At 47.1% G+C, this 17,221-nt stretch overlaps 1 protein-coding gene across 8 annotated transcripts in view; it reads right to left on the bottom strand.

Annotated features, from left to right (window-relative positions):
* Nucleotides 1-17,221, bottom strand: part of MTUS2 (microtubule associated scaffold protein 2) — a 729,967-nt gene that overhangs the window by 12,198 nt on the left and 700,548 nt on the right. For all 8 annotated transcript variants that reach the window (XM_055244645.2, XM_055244647.2, XM_055244648.2 and 5 more), the window contains 3 exons: nt 14,127-14,341; nt 6,611-6,716; nt 1,295-1,368 (listed from right to left, as the gene is read on the bottom strand). In XM_055244645.2, the coding sequence (XP_055100620.1) occupies nt 1,295-1,368; nt 6,611-6,716; nt 14,127-14,341 (395 nt within the window). The remainder of the gene's footprint in view (nt 1-1,294; nt 1,369-6,610; nt 6,717-14,126; nt 14,342-17,221) is intronic.

Raw genomic sequence — 17,221 nt, 5'->3', positions numbered from 1 at the left:
TGTTTCTCCAGGTGCCTGTAGACCAAGGAGGTTGGCTTGAGCAATTCCACCCTCCTTGCACCAAATAACCTCCAGCCCAAACGGATTCTGCTGGACAGGCACAACAAACATATGCCCAGTTCAGGACCATCTGGTGTCAGTGGCAGGGCACAGACTCCCAGACGAGACAAAACTCTTGCTTCTTTGGGTTTGGGATTGGATGGGATTTTTGTGATATCGCTGTATGGCTGTCACTTATCCTGATTTGTATTCCTTTAAGGATAGCGCAACTATTGGTGCAGGATGTGTATACGAGGAAGGCAGGCTGGGGTTCATTGGCCAAGGGCAAACCACACAAGCACTGTGTGGGCATAACACATTTTAGGTTTTGAAGAGTACACTGGAGAGTGTGACCCTGGGTCTCTCCACGATCCCGGACTCTTGGCAGGGCAGGCTCAGTGCCATGTATGTTGCCAGAGGAAAGTGAGCCATCAAAGAAGCAGAATTCCTGCCTATGTATTACAGCTATGGGATTCACCTCCCACAACTTCCAGATGAGAGTGTGCCTGACATTTACAAAATAATTTTTCTGTGATTGGAATTGCTACACTTGGAAATGGAAGCAGGGCCCCCAGCATCCCCCTGGCTTCCCAGGCAGCTCCTCCATGGGGCTGGGGGTTGTCAATGTCTTTTCACAGAAGCAGCTGCCTGGGTCTCCGTAAGGCAGGAAGGAGACACAGGTGATCTGGGACACTCTGCATTCTCTCCTTAGAGGCCTGCAGGACACCAGGCAGCTCCTCTGGCATCTGAGACCAGCGTTTCCTAAAGGTGGCAGTGAGAGGAAGAGAAGGTGCTTTTCGTCTCAGCCACCTCCAGGAAACTGCAGCCCCTTTTATAAGTCTCAGAGCACGTTCTGTGAATTCTGACCTGCACAGCCCTCCTTGCACCATTACCCCTGCCTAGAACACTCTCTTCCCCAAGTCCTCCTCTGGCTTTGAACATAGCTCAGTTACTCCTTGGATACTCCAGACCACAGCGAGTGCAGAGTAATCTCTCTGAATGTCTGTAGCATTCACTAACTGTATTATTCATTTGGTGCAAGTATGTGTTACCTGTTGTCTGATACTATTTGCATCACAGCCCTCTGAGCAGACAGCACATTTCTTAAGGGTAGGGAGTATGACTTATTTACCTTATATTCTATTGTTTAGTACAGGATTTAGTACACAGTAGGTGCTGAATGAATGCTTGTGGGTGGGAATAATGATGCTGCCATTATCTCGATATCAGGTAAGAAAATTAAAGAAATACTAACCTGCAATGACAGCCGCAGTTTTTCAAAATTTTCTTCCAATTCTTTCTTTTCAAGCTCATGAGTGGACATCAATTCTGGAAAGAAGACATTAAATTGTTCAGTTGGTCTTTCTTTTGAAAAGGCTAAAACAAAGCTCTTTTGGCAGACTTAAGACCTGTGACTTCACATAAATAAATGACTCCTGTATAGCAGATTCAAGCCTAAGGGGACTCCTCCACTGGTTTGAAATTGTATGTGATGACCAGGTTAGTATTTAGGAGAGAGAAAGAAAGAAGGGACTGGGGAAAGGGAGGGAAAAAGAAGATGGGGGCAGATAGAGCACATATGAACACACACAGCACACACACATACATCACACACCCATCACATACACACCTACCACACACACACACCCCTACCACACACACATCACATACACACACACCACATGCCACACACACACATCACACACACACCACATGCCACACATACACATACACACCTACCACACACATACATCACATACACACCACATGCCACACACACACACATCTACCACACACAATCACATACACACATGCCACACACACACACCCCTACCACACACACATCACATACACACACACCACATGCCACACACACACACATCACACACACACCACGTGCCACACATACACATACACACCTACCACACACATACATCACATACACACCACATGCCACACACACACACACATCTACCACACACAATCACATACACACATGCCACACACATACACACCTACCACACACATCACATACACACCACACACAAATACACACCTACCACACACATTCAGATACACACCACACACATCACATACACACACACCACATGCCACACATACACATACACACCTACCACACACACATCACACATACACCACACGCCACACATACACACCTACCACACACACATCACATACACACATGCCACACAATCTACCACACACAATCACATACACACATGCCACACACATACACACCTATCACACATCACATACATACCACACACACACACCTACCACACACATCACATACACATGCACCACACACACACCTACCACACATTCACATACACACCACACACACATCACACACACACATACCTACCACACACATTCACATACACACCATACACCACACACATCACACACACACACCACACACACATACCTACCACACACATTCACATACACACCATACACCACACACACACACCCCTACCACACACACATCATACACACACACTACATGCCACACACATACACACCTACCACACATCACACATACACTACACACCACACATACACACCCACCACACACACATCACATACACAGCACATGCCACACACACACACCTACCACACACATCACATACATACGCTACATACAACACAGCACATACATACATCACACACATACCACACACACTTACCCCACACACACACCTACCACACACACATCACACAAATACATACGCCAGACACACCACACAATCGCATACACACACTACATGCCACACACACATACACACCTACTAATCACATACACACTACGCCACACACACATACACACCTGTCACACACACCCCTGCACACACTCCCCCACATACATATACCACACACACCCCCCACACATACCACACACATCATGCCACCCACACCCCCACATACACACACTAAACACATCCCACATACACACCACATACAAACCTACACCACACACCCACTACACACATACCACACACATTCCTCCACACCCCCACATATATACACTACACACACCACACACATATATACCATATACACCCTACCACACACGCATATATACACCACAAACACGCATAACACACCCACACACCAATCACACCCTCATAACCTGCCGCGCCCTCACACCTCCAAACCCATACACATTTACACAAACGCACACACTTACATGCCCTCCCCCATCCTTACAGTACCCACACCTTTGTACACAACACATACCCACACCCCCCACACCATACACCACATACACACACCACACACTCCCCATAAACACACCACCATGTACACACACATGCACACCCACACACTGCACACACTATAAACACCTGCACACGTACCACACACACACACATCCACATCCCCGTGCCTCCCACCACACACACACACAAACCCACATCCCCCATACCTCCCACCACACACACACACACACACACACACACAAACCCACATCCCCCATACCTCCCACCACACACACACACACACACACAAACCCACATTCCCCCCACACCTCCTACACCACACACACATACACACACACACACACACTTCTACATTCAGCTATACCACCACCCTGCCCAAGTCAGATCCTTTGTTCACGTTATTCATTGATTCTCTAAACTGTTCTCATGGCAAAATAACTAGGTAATTAGCATTAAATCCCATTTTCTTCCCCTCCCAGGATCACTCTTCCTTCCCACTGCGAAGCAGCCATCTGGGGCTGAGGAAAGCAGCGGAGCTGCGAGCAGCCATCGTGCCAGCCGGGCTCGCCAGCCAGGCTCAGTGCTGTGTCTACACGGACACCTTGGTAGCCTCTTGGCTGCACTCTGAGACCCATACATCCCTGGGATTTGCTTCAGCAAAGATTCGGTGTTAAGACAACTCAGATGCAAGGAAGAACTAATTGGACTGGTTCCTCTTGGAGGGTTTGAAACAATTCTGTTCTGTGACAAGTGTCATCCCAGCAATAATTTGCAAGTTAGGCAGAAAGAGATGTCATGTAAGAGTTATTAAGCAAATGGATTCTATTTTCCTCCAGATGGGAAGAGTCTTATTAGCTGGGTGAAGCCCATCTCATTCTGGCTACACAAGCAATTTGTTTTCATGTTATAATGAGAGGGAGGAAGGTCTCATTATCGGCCTGGATCATATGCTCAGAATGGTAGCGTACTGGAGACCGACAATTACCATTCTGGGTGGTGTGAGCTGCAATTAGGAAAAACTTTGTGGTTTTCATTGACTCAAATCTTTTAACTAATGGCGGTAAGGGTCACTAAGAAATCCAGTTGTTATAGCTGACATTTACATTTGGAAAAGAAATGTTTGTGTTGATTTCACTGATAGAGAACCATATGGCCTTTCTGGTCTGCCTGCCTCTGACTAAATGATTAGTGTTAAGTCATCGAGAGCAGCATCCTGACCATAATAATAAATTTTTTAGCTACCATTACCTACACCCACATGGCCTTGACATCATTTATAATTCAAAGACCTTGAATGTGGTGTCTGAGTGAGACTTCATTAGTCAGAAAAATCCACCGGATCTGTTTATGTGAAAATCCAGAAAGAAAAGGCGACACCATGGCTCACTGCCATTTCCATTCACGTTCTCTCTTGTGAGACCAGCTTCCTCTAGTGACAGATTTCAGGGCATTTTCAAAGGATCTCAATGCCCCAGGGGAAAAGAAGAGGCAGTATCCATTCTGAAGATGACATAAACCACTGCTAATATTTGTGTCTTCATCATGTATTTCTTTATTTCAAGCTCACGACACTGCCTCACGCTTAATACGGTGTTTAACACAATGGTCCTCAAGTTTCCCCGCATATTAGAATCACCTAGGGAGTTTTAAAGCCTTCTGATGCCTGGGCTGCACCCCAGGGCAATTACATTGGAATATCAGAGGTAGGAGCCACACATCAGTATATTTTTAAAAACTTCCAGGTGGTTCCAATGTGTAGCTAAGGGTAGAGACCAGTACCCTGAGTGTGAAACACACTACCAGGACCGAGGCAATCCATTTAACTAGTTCCCAGGAAAATACCGTCTCTTGCCTCCAGCTTGGTCACTCACTAATAGTTCCCAGAGGTAGCGGAGGTGGTGCTTGAGGGTGACAATAACACAGACCTTGGTTGTGGCACACTGGGTCTTGTTCACAGAGAACATTTTTACAATAATAAAAACCCTGATGCTAATTCTCAAATTGTAAAAGTTTATCAATGTATTGTTAACTGTCATTGCTTTTAATACACACTTTTTTTTTTGAGGCGGAGGTTTGCTCTTGTTGCTGGAGTGCAATGGTACAATCTCGACTCACTGCAACCTCTGCCTCCCAGGGTTCAGGTGATTCTCCTGCCTCAGCCTCCCGTGCAGCCAGGCCACCGTGCCTGGCTAATTTTTGTATTTTTGGTAGAGACAGGGTTTCGCCATGTTTGCCAGGCTGGTCTTGAACTCCTGACCTCAGGTGATCCACCTGCCTCAGCCTCCCAAAGTGCTGGGATTACCGGTGTGAGCCACTGCTCCTGGCCTTTAATACACACTTTAACGACCAGCTGACTGGGAGGGAAAAGTAAAGCGAGAGGAAGTTGAAAAATAAATTGTATGTATTAATGTAAATGCATGTGAAAGTGTAAAATGCAGCCTCTTTCACAAAGGAAGATCTCACTGGAACTCAGTAATGATGCTGTTATGACCCACGTAAAACCCAAAGAGAATTCAAAGTTACAAAAATGTAGAAAGAAAGATCTGGAGACTTAATGCACACCCACGGTGAATGTGGTCTATGACCGTAAGCTCTGGATACCCCGATCCAACCAGATGCTGCAGTGGCCCGGAGAACATCACAAATATGAGGAAAGTGTATCTATCCACGCTGGGGCTTCCATTTGTTTTTAGAAGGCCATAAAAATCATAAAGCCTAGCCGCGTGTGGTAGTGGGCACCTGTAATCCCAGCTACTCGGGCTGGAGGCTCCAGCTGAGGCTGGAGAATTGCTTGAACCCAGGAGGCAGAGCTTGCAGTGAGCTGAGATCGCACCACTGCACTCCAGCCTGGGCAACAGAGTGAGACTCTGTCTCAAAAAAAAAAAAATAAAGAAAGAAAAAGAAAACCATAAAGGTTTATTTCCATGCCTGCTTTAGACAGTGGCCCTCAAGTGTGGCTACACATTAGAATCACCTAAGGAGTCTTAAGAAATCTTGATGCTTACACTGCACTATGGACCAAGGCCATCAGAATCCCTGGGTTGGGACTGAGGCTGGCATTGGTCTTTTGCTACAGCTCCCCAGGGGACTCGGAATTCCAGTATTCAGCAAGGTTGAGGATAACTGCATTGGAGGAAAGAAGCAGCTAACTACCTGGATCCTTAATTCCTATCTCTTCTTTTCCTAGGAGCCAACAGGAAAAGATGCACCAGGAGGGAAAGACAGGAAAGGAGGGAGAAGAGAGGAAGGGGGGCTCCACACATCTGCAGCAGGAAAGGCTTGGATTGCACCACCCACCCCTGCCTGCTGCACACGAGGCTGGGAGCTACCTTGGACTTTGTGGTCGTGGTCATCCTGCAGGATCGTGATGGCAACCGTGTGGTTATTTTCCATCTCTAGGAGAGCAGCATCATGGCTGGCGGTGAGATCTTCCACCTGGAGGAGAGGCGCAGTTACCGGTTAGACAGAGAGCTGCTTGGAGAACAGAAGTGGAATTCCATGAGTGGAAAAGGTCCGTGACCCAAAACATCAATAACAAGTCACAGCCTCGTGCCAAAGCAGGAGAGCTGGACTTTGGTGGTGATGTGGCAGCCCTCAGAGTCACGGGGAGATCATTGCCACAACCTGGCTCTTTGCAGGAGGGTCCAACTCCGGGCAGGGGATCACTGCCTGAGATACCTCTTTAGAGTCCTGAGTGTGGCTCCTGGACCATCCCCTTCCCACTCCTAGTCCATCCCCTTGCACCGCTATGAGCAATGACGGTAAAGGAAAAGAAAAGGGTCCTCCCTATGAGGTGGTCTGTTTCCCAGTGGCAGGGGGAGCTACAGTACACAAGGTAAGTGGAGGGAACAAATACTTATTAGGCTGCCCGAGATAGGCTACTCTACTTAACCCTCAGAGCCACCTTATGAAGTATATCTTTTTATGCCCAATTGACAGATGTGGAAACTGAGGCTCAGAGAAATTTGAAATGTTTTGCCCAAGGGCTAATAAATGGCAGAGCTAACAGTGAGACCCAGGTCTGTCTGACTCCAAAGGTGAGGCTCTTTCTAATGCACTATTGTTTTGTGTTGACCTCCCCCAAGCAAGACTAGGAATGAACACCTTAGGATTCTCTCGCCAATACCAGGTGAGGCTGGCGGGTCTGTGTGTCTCTTTTTAAACATAAGGTTGCTCACCAGATTATAACTGCAAGTAGTGCAGCCAGTCCAGTCCAGGATTCTTCATGTTTCCTGACCCCCTCCCCTACCCCTCACCTGCCTGCCTACCAGGTTTACTGTTTTTGTTACTGTTATTGGGGCTGTTGTTTTAGTAATTGCCTAAAACGACCTCTCCCTATGATTGCAAATCTCTCCTGGATACACTACAACAGTGTTTATCCAAATTCTCTGTTAGTAATCCACTGTGAAAATCACCATTGTACACAATACCACAATGCACACACCCACACACAACCACACCCAAAACCAAAGTTTCACAAAAACAAAACTTCCCCTTCCATTTGGAAAAATCTGCTTTAAAAATGTTTCCTCTATTTTACTTTGTTGTACAAAACGCTAGTTAGGGGCCACTACATTTATTTCACAAGCTACTACTGCATCAAAACTTGGCATTTGAAAACCACTGAACTAGAAAATATGCGCTGGTCTTGAAGCTCCGTGGTGGCCCAGTTAAGAATACATTGCTTCTAGCTGGTCATATTCAGCTACCTCTGAGCTCCCACATTTCTCTGGGGAACATTCACAGGCTAACCTTTGATCTGAATGGAGAAAGGGCTCTCCCCTGCCTGTGAAGCTGACACATGAAGATATATTTGTTTTAAAAAGGGGTGGATTCTCATTCTGGATACTATTATTTCATCAAAAAATTATCCTGACTTCTCTCTCTTGTGGTAGACGAGAACTTCATCCACTAAAACAAACATCACTGGGTAAAAACAACAACAGACCGATGGCATTAGGAAAGTTGCATCGCAGTGTGAGAACGGACGTGGTGCACAATGGCTCACTCGCATTTAAAGGCCATTCTTGATCAAACGGTATTTACTTGAAGCTCAGAGCTATGAACCCACCAGCAGAGAGGCTGATTACAACAGTATTTAATTGTCCAATTCCTGTTTATGGGAGGTTTTTTGTGGAATCTTTGTCCAAAACCTTTCAATCTGTTGGAAAAATAAATCACTGGTTTAAAAAAGGAAATATCTTTTCTTTCTGCTCCATTACAGATGTCACTTAGGCCACGGCACACTGTAAAAACACAGCCCCCCGCTTCTCCCGCCCCCCACACACACTGTTTGGAGGGTTGCTACACAGTTCCGGAGAGCAAAAAACCTTTCAGCGGTCCTTTGCATGATTCTAATTTATTCGGTGCTTACACAAATGATCATGAGTGGTTTCAGAAAAGACAGACAGATGGAAGAACTAAGTTTCAGAAGAGTCCCATGAGTCCCAGGAGGTGGATGTGCCCTGACTGGCAGTACTACACTGTGTTTATGGCATCAATGTATGCCATTCTGGCTTGCTGGAAGGCATGCCTTTGATTCAGTGGTGATGGAATACCATGCCCACTGTATTAAGTAAGGGTAATGTAATGGCATGATATATTACTTACAACCTTTCCGAGGTGCTTTTATGAATGAAATACTGATCTCTTAACTCTAAAAGTTCATATGGAATTAGAGAAATGCCCAGTATGTTAGGAAGGAAACTAATGGGATCCCATGAGCCAAAAAATCTGAACACAATAATCCCCGCTCTTTAGTAATTTAGGTTTCATGCAATTTTATGGTTTTTAAAAAATGTTATCTCAAAGAGGAAGGAGCTGTCTACTGTTGGCCATCCTCTTTCTTGTCATAGTATTAATCCATATAATGTCTTCTCCTATGGTTCTTGGCTTCTTTCTACAGCACAGGTTCACATTTATGAAGCAGCCAATAAGAATTCTCAGCCTGAGAGGACCTTGAAACCAGAAGGAATTGGAGGAGATTTAAACAAGCTGACCTAAAGAAAGCACAGGATCTTTCTATGCATTGAAGATCACCAAATCAAAGACAAAAGTGCTCGACCATTATGGCCTATGGCAAACTCGGGCTGGCTGAAGCATCCTTCTCTTCCATTTAGAACCCTGGTGAGGCCCCTTAGACCACCACTGGGCCATCCTCCTGCCACCTCAGAGACAGAGTTCTGGGCTGTGCCATGGAGGCCTCTGTCACACAGCCATCCGGTAGTCCTGGTTCTATGGAAAAGCAGCTGTTCCCTGTGACATGACTCCATTCCCGCAGCTGCCTGCTATTCAGCTGGGCTGACAGCAGAGCACAGGGTTGGAAGACCACCCTCTCAGATGGGTAAGGATACAGCTGTGGGTTGACTTCATTTAGCCATTTACAAAATGCAATGATCTAGGGCTTTGGCAAGTCACTTAGAGAAGACTTAGATTTCAAATGAAGAAATGTGTGTTTTACATTTGTCTCAGCTTCACTCATTAAACCCAAACCAGCTCCGTTCATTAAACCCAAACCATGTGGATGGGCGCAAACTCCCATTTGCGCCCATCCACATGGGATGAGAGAGAGGCAGGCTGCCCAGGCCCACTCTCTCCCATGCTCTCTTAATGACTTCCCTTTTTAGATAACGAGGGGCCCTCCTTCACTTGGTCCAGGCTTACAGTATCCTGGACACCGGCTCAGAGCCATGCCAGGGCTCCCAGTCTGCTGTCATCCCACGCGGGGCTGTGCCTTTGCCCCTCTGCAGCCCTCCACACAGGCAGGTGTCAACAGAGGCGCCATCTCCACTGCACTGCCTCCTCCCGGAACATGGAACCTCTGGGCTGTGATGGCAGGCTCTGGTGCTGGGAGACGGAGGGCCCCCAGGGATCTCTTCTATTTGATTAGAGAGAAGGTGGTTTCCGCTGCACGGCAGCTGTGAGCCTGCTCTGCAGGAGGGCTAAGGAGGCACAATGCAGATGATGGACGAAGTGGCCTCTGTACATTTGGATTAATCCTGGGACGCTCTTCCTTTAGTCAGTTAGTCTAAAATGATTTCCTTACAAAAGCATAGAAAGTGTATCCTGGATATGAGACAAAGCAAATTTAAACTCCAAAGGCTGAGCTCTGCTGCTCCCTATGGAGGAGGAATCTCTGCTGAGACTTGAGGGAGCAGAATCGTCATGCATCCAGACCGGCAGTCCCTGAAGCGAGTGGCTCTGGAGCAAGTCGTGGAGTAAGACAAACTTAGGGTCTTGGAGGAATGGGTCAAAGGTCACAAGCCTGACCCTCGCATGCTAGGCTCTGTGGCTCCCTATGTGTGGGGACAGCCAAAGGCAGCCCAGAAACCAGGGCTGGAAGCTGGGCCGAACATGTTTGGGGCAGAAAAGGAAAATGCGTGTGTGTTTATGGTGAGTCTGTTTTGCGTGCTTTGACAAAGGGAAGCTGTGGCAATTTGGCATCTGTTAACGTGCAGCTTGCTATAGAGGGAGAGCTGGCTTTCACACATTAAACACCTTTATAATTGCACCTTTAAAATAAGAGTTATACCTTGTCTTTAAACTGACTTAAGAAAGCCAAGAGGCAACGCCACCCCCTCAGGTCCCCCTCAGCGCCCCTCCCTCAGGTCCTTAACTCGAGCCAGCAGGGTCCTGCAGTCCCATGATGCTTGCAGTTCTGGGCCCTGGCTGCACAGAGTCCAGAAACAACCCGCTGCCAGGCCTCATCAGTGATTCTGATTCAATCAGTGTCGGCGGAGGCTGAGAAGGGGTGTTTTGCCATTTCTCCAAGTGACCCACCTGTGTAGCCAGAGCACACACCATGGGCAGGGAGCCAGCCCCTGCTCTGTGAGATGGTGGGGGGCCAAGCAAGGAGCAGCCCTGGCTGGCTTTGTCATGACGGAGGTGCTGCTGCAAAGCCAGAGGTCAGCCTGCCTCGGCCGGCGACTCCCAATTTGAGTAAAGTGATATTTGCAGCCTCAGAAAATCCTGCGTGTCAGAACTGAAGCAGCACCTGCCCCTGCTGCCAGCTGTTGGGGGCCACTGGGTCACGAGGAGATGCCAGGTCAGTGAACCTGATTTTTAAGATTCCAGAAGGACAGAGATGTCGCTATTTGTGGGGTTAGCATTGCCCAGTGCAACCGTCCCTGAGAAGGAGGCCCCAAGAGTGGAGAGTCCACCATGGACCCTGAAACCACGGATCATCCCCATCTCCATCTCAGTCACATCCTTGAGTCTCCTCTCCCACTAAACAGGAACACTGATTCTATCTGGTAGTTAGACTGTTGGCCTGGGGTGCATTTCATCTTCCTCACTTCCTGCATGTTCTCTGCTAGGGAAGCTGAAGCCTGGGGAAACAGCCAACGTTCTGCAGCAGGAGCAGAATCAGGGGCCTGAATAATTCATAGGCTTGCCTCTCTGGTTCCCCCAAACCAATGGGTTTCTGTTGGAAAGATTCAGTCAAATGTAAAGCATTCCGATGTGATTTCTGACACTTCCAGCTGTGAGGATAAGATGTGAAACTCTCAATTCCTCCACACCCTGTCTGCATTTCTCACCCGCGTGACAGTTCCTTGGGCACTTATCTTGAAGCTTCCTCAATGGATAGATAAGCAAGCCCACATTTTATAAATCTTAGTATCTCTTGCAGTATCCTGTCATGGTGCTTTGCGTACATACAATGCACATTCCATAAATATTCTTTGCACAGGTGAATGAGTAAATAAATAAACGGCTTTTGCTATCATAAAGGATTATGAACAGAGCGCAGAGCTCTCATACAACAGAACGTGTTTGAATTATGCCCAGGTAGCTTATGTAAGTCCTTTTCATGTGGAAAAGTCAAGGGCTTCTTTTCCTTTCATCGCTCCAGTTTGAAATCTCTAAAATACCGCCATGTCCCGGCTTTAAAAAGAGGTGAAGCACATCTCTTGGCACATGCTTCCGCACAGGTGAGGCCTCAGCGAGGTGTCCTGGCCCCCTAGTGGACAGGCTCCCCTCAGCTGTGCCTCAGCTCCAGGGCACCACCACGAGAGCCTTCGTTCAGGGTCTCCTGACTGTGGACCACCTCTTAGCCTTCCTCCTCACCTTCTGGCATCTTCTCAACCAACCCAGACCTTCAGATGAGAGGCCTTTGGTAAATATGGGTATAAACGTGTTCTGTGTAAAATTGGGAATGAATAGCCCATAGATACAGAGGCACAGAACAAGTTGGTATTCATACCAGGTTTGAGATGTATAAAGTGGCCGTAAAATGAGTCAGACTGTAGACAGCAGCCCGTGCAAATGTCTACTCACTGGGGTTACATGCAGACAGACTGGGAGGCACGACGCCAGGGGTTCAGTTTCTCATCTTAACACCAACAGGTAACTTTAGCTGTAACCTATTCTGTTTCCTAGTCTCTATGGTCTAACCCACCTCAAAACAGGGAGGTGTGTCTGGCTTTTATAGGCCTCTAGGAAAGAAGAATGACTAACCTGAGATACTGTGTAGAATAAAATGCCATAAAGTAAGAGAGGTTTTTATTACAATGACAGTAATTAGTATTACTCTTAAATTTCTCCCAGGTCCTCGAAGATTCACAAGCCTCTTCTGGGGCAGTGGGAGGGCTGGGTGGGTACTGCCGTCTGAGATGTCCATTTGGAAGCAGCCGAGAAGGGCAGCCCCAGGGTTTCTGACAATGAAGGCCACGCGACACTAACCTGAATGTCAAGTGAGATTTAAAGGGTGCTCTACACAAATATCAACTTATTTTAAGCATATCATAAGCACACTATATAAAGCCACACACCAATTAGAGGGTGGGGTTGAAGCCATCGGAGCTGGAGAACTTAGAAACAAGAGAAAAGAAAGCAGCGGTACTCATGGAAGCAGGGTGGGTACACTGAATCATCCGCCTGCCCCTCATCAGCGCTAATGGCAGTCATGGACAAGGTGGCTGCCGTGGGGGTGGCAGCACCTGCCTCCTTCCAGCTTTCATACTGAAGCTCCCTGGGAATTATCCTCTGGTTAGTCCATGGATGCATTTTCCTCTCCAGTAAGGTTTCTGGGCGAAGGTTAACCGTTGGCATTCATTCTTTCATTCGGCAAATGGATATTGTGTGGTACTCTGCCAGGCATGGATCCAGGAGCCAGGCTCCAGCAGGAGAGCTGGCAGGCGATTCTAACTCAGTGGCTGACAGCAGGGGTGTGGAGCCAGACTGGTTCAATCCTGGCTTTTCCATGACCAGCTCTGTGAATTCTGGCAAATTATTGAACCATGGGGGTGTGGCTTTCTCCCATGTAAAATGGGAATAAGAATGGTACCTTCCTCGTTAGGGGAACTGTGAAGACTAAATGAGTCAGTTCATGTAAAGAGCTTAGAGCAGTGTCTGGTGTAGGACGAGTGCTACATACATGTTTGCTTCTTATTCTTTCTGCCCTCACGGAATAGAAAGATGATAAATAAGGTAGAAAAGCAAAATGTATGTGTTAGTGATAAGTGCTGAAGGAACACTAATACTGGGAGGGGGACAGAAAGAGTGTGTATGTGGTTGGGGGAGGAATAATAATTTTGGATAAAGGTCTCACTGAGAAAGGTGACACTGGAGAAAAGTCTGGAAGGGAGGGCAAGAGGGAGCCATGCACTGTCTAGAGGGAGAGCATTCCAGGCAGAGGGCACAGCAAGTGTGAAAACCCTGAGGAAGAGTGAAGGAGGCCACAGTGGCTGGAGAAGAGAGGAGGGAGGAGAAAGGAGAAAGCAACTCAGAAAGTGAACTGTTCGAAAAGCTCACCCACTGAATAGGACTTCTTGCTAATGTGGCACTGGATCCCCTCCGCCTGCCACCTGCATCACACCCAACAGCAGAGCTGCACTGCAGACTGACCTGCTCCTGGTGTTGACACCGGATGCTCAGCAGTTGGTCACGGTGCTCCTCCTGCAGGCGCGCCATCTCCGCCTCAAATTGCAGCTGCAGCCGCTCCTCCAGCTCCTGGAGCTCAGCCTGCTGTTGCCAGCCCAGCCTCTTCACCTCGTCCTCGAACCGCCTCTCCAGCTCCTCCTTCTCCTTTTGTAGTTTCTCGCACTTTGCTGTATGGAAGGCTGGGCACAAAGCACAAGATCTTTCTTTAAAAAATGGCCCTAGGAGGCATGGGAAGGACTCAGCCTCCATGGTCAGATCATCAAGGCTGGTGTAATAAACAGGGCGAGGTCCTCTGACTTCTGCAGGGCTACATAGTTTGTAAAGTGCTTTCCTTTCTACGCATTAGATCCTCACAATAGACCCTGGATGTTGAGGAGAAGCTGCAGCCTCACGGAGGTCTGGAGACTTGCCCAAGGTCATTCAGTGGCTGGAGAAGGAGCTGGGAAGGCAAATTTGGGCTTTCTGATTGCAAGGCCTCTAGGGCAGGTTGTCACAAGGTCTGTGGTCCAGGGACACAAAAAATATTGGTTGTTTGGTAAAAATATAGACTCTGAAATACACCCTGGGTGAATCGGAGCCCATGAGGCAGGAATTCAGGATCTCAACTTTTAGCAAAACCCCTGGGTGACTCTTATGTCCATCAAGACTTGAGAGCTGCACACTATGGAAGCTGGTGATAGGAATAGGGCCTGGCGCCTAAGGCTACTCTCTTCTAGCTAAAATGCCAAACAGGATGATCTCAGAGAAGGTGAGGGGGTTTCCTTTCAGGTACCCTGAAGTTTTCTACTGGGTATCTCTTTCGCATAGGCACTCCACCCCTAATCACAGAGTTGTGGTTTGCTTCAGGTGTGCCAGCTGACATGGGCACGAGGCAATGACAGCAGTCACCATCGCTCCTGCCTGAGCTCCCCCTCCAAGCCTGCTCTGTCTTAGTGTCTGTGCCTCCCCTGTGCTGTGGGCAAGAGCCAAGTGCTTCCATTCTAAAGCCCTCTCCCTGAGCTGCACACCTGCTTCCAAGACCTTGACAATCGACTACGTCTAGGTCAAATGGAACTGATTCCATACACACCCAAATGCAAATGCCGAGCTACACAGACACATCATTTACATTCTGCAAAGGTCTACCATGCTCGCTGCTCTGTGCTACGAACTGGGGAGACATTGGCATTTACGTTAAAATAGAGTGAGCAGGTACAGGTGCTGATTAACTGTAATCGGTAAGATGACAGGAATATACATCCAAGGTTGCTAGACAGCATTTGAAACACCCTAATCAGAAGTCCCACGCTATAGAGGCAGCTAATTAAAGGGCTTCTTTGCCACATTTGGCTCTGAAAAGTTTAATCAGCATAAGGGATGTTAACGTTTTTTTCTTCTGGTGAAATAAGTGGTGGATTCACTAGATATTACACAGGCACCTTGCCCTTGTGTGAAGGGTGTGTCCTAACACCCTTCACACAGCCCAGCAGCCTAACACTGTCCCCAGTGGTCTTCCTAGCCTACCCGAGGGCTTCCATTGGGCCAGTGTCCCACATCCCATCATTTAATGGAGGACTCTGATCTCCCAATGCAATCAGGGCCCACCGAGGGCAGGGTGGTTGGAGCTGTTCATTCCATGTGTAGGCAGTAAGGAGATGCGCTGTAGGCAGAGAATTTACAAGCGAAAACCAAACTGACTTTAAAAGACCCCTGGCTTTTGATTAGCGCCGTGCACCAATAATTCTAAACAATATTGATGGAAAAAGACTCCTCCTCCAAAAAGGCTTTCATTGCTCTAAGTTCTGAACAATTGCTACAGTGACTTACCTTTCAGGTTTTTGAACTCTTGAGGGCTTTTTATTTGTTCAATCACACAGAGAAAACATAGAAGTACAGTACAAGGACATTGTTGTATAATTGGAACCATTTGAGAGGAAGATGCTGACCTGCTGAACATGAACCCCATATCTCCCCATGTACATTCCCTACAAATAAGGGGTTTCCCCAACTTAACCACAGCACTGTCATGAAAATCAGGAAAGGAACATTGCTACAATAGTGCTGCCCAGTGCTCAGGCCTACTTCAGTTCCACGAGTTATTCTGATGACATCCTTTCTAGAAAAGAAATCCAGCCCTGAATCACAAGTTGCACCAAAGGAGGGCTCCTGTCTCCTTAGTCTCCTTCAGGCTGGGACAGTTCCTCGGTCTTTCCTTGACTTTTAGAACCTGGACACTATTTTAAAGATAACTGGCCAGGAATCTTGTAGAATGTTTCTGAATTTAGTGCGTCTGATGTTTTCTTCTTATCCCATTGAGCTTACGCCTGTTTGGCAGGAATATTACAGAAGTAGCACTGAATTCTTCTCAATTAATAAATTTAAATAATATCGTGAAAATTGAAATTTCTTCTTTTTAAATTATGTATGTAGTGAGTCAGGAAAATAATGTGTATTACTGATTATTACATGGGGATGCTGAAAATAATTTTGTGGTATAGAAGACAAGGTGTTAAAAATGGTCCATTTTGGGTATCAAATTAGGTGTGCCCCTGAAATAAGTATATATATATATAAAATTGTCACATCTGCTGCAAGTAGATCTTTTAGGTGAGGTATTTCTAAGGAACAAACAGATGGAATGCACCAAGCTTCAGAGAACAGGTAGGAAGCTGACATTTTGCTTGCCTGCTAATAATTATTAGTATGAAAGGCAGACTTGGTCAGAGACTTTGTGGTACCTTGTACTCAGGTCGTGGCTGGGGACCCCCAGGGTCCTCCCCTTCCTCTGATCACTGGAGGCTACAGTCATCACACAAGGAACTTAATGAACAATGACTGATAGGCAATGTGGCTTAGGTGTGGTGGCAGGGCTGAGGACATGCCTGTTCCCAGGAGTTCTGCGACCCCAGCTTACTTAAGCTCCAGCTCTCCCTAAAGACCCTCCAACTAAGAAAAAGTAATCAGGATTCCACCAGGGAGTTGAGCTAGCGAACAAAGCTCTTAGGAGTCACAGAAGAGGTAAGAGGTAGATATATAAAGATAGGTTTATCCTGAGATGACTGGGTGTTAAGAGAATAGAA

The sequence above is a fragment of the Symphalangus syndactylus genome, chromosome 15 (genome assembly GCF_028878055.3).
Source record: "Symphalangus syndactylus isolate Jambi chromosome 15, NHGRI_mSymSyn1-v2.1_pri, whole genome shotgun sequence".
NCBI lineage: Eukaryota > Metazoa > Chordata > Mammalia > Primates > Hylobatidae > Symphalangus > Symphalangus syndactylus.
The sequence above is the reverse complement of the archived record's forward strand: the minus strand, read 5'-3'. Positions and strand labels throughout refer to the sequence as shown.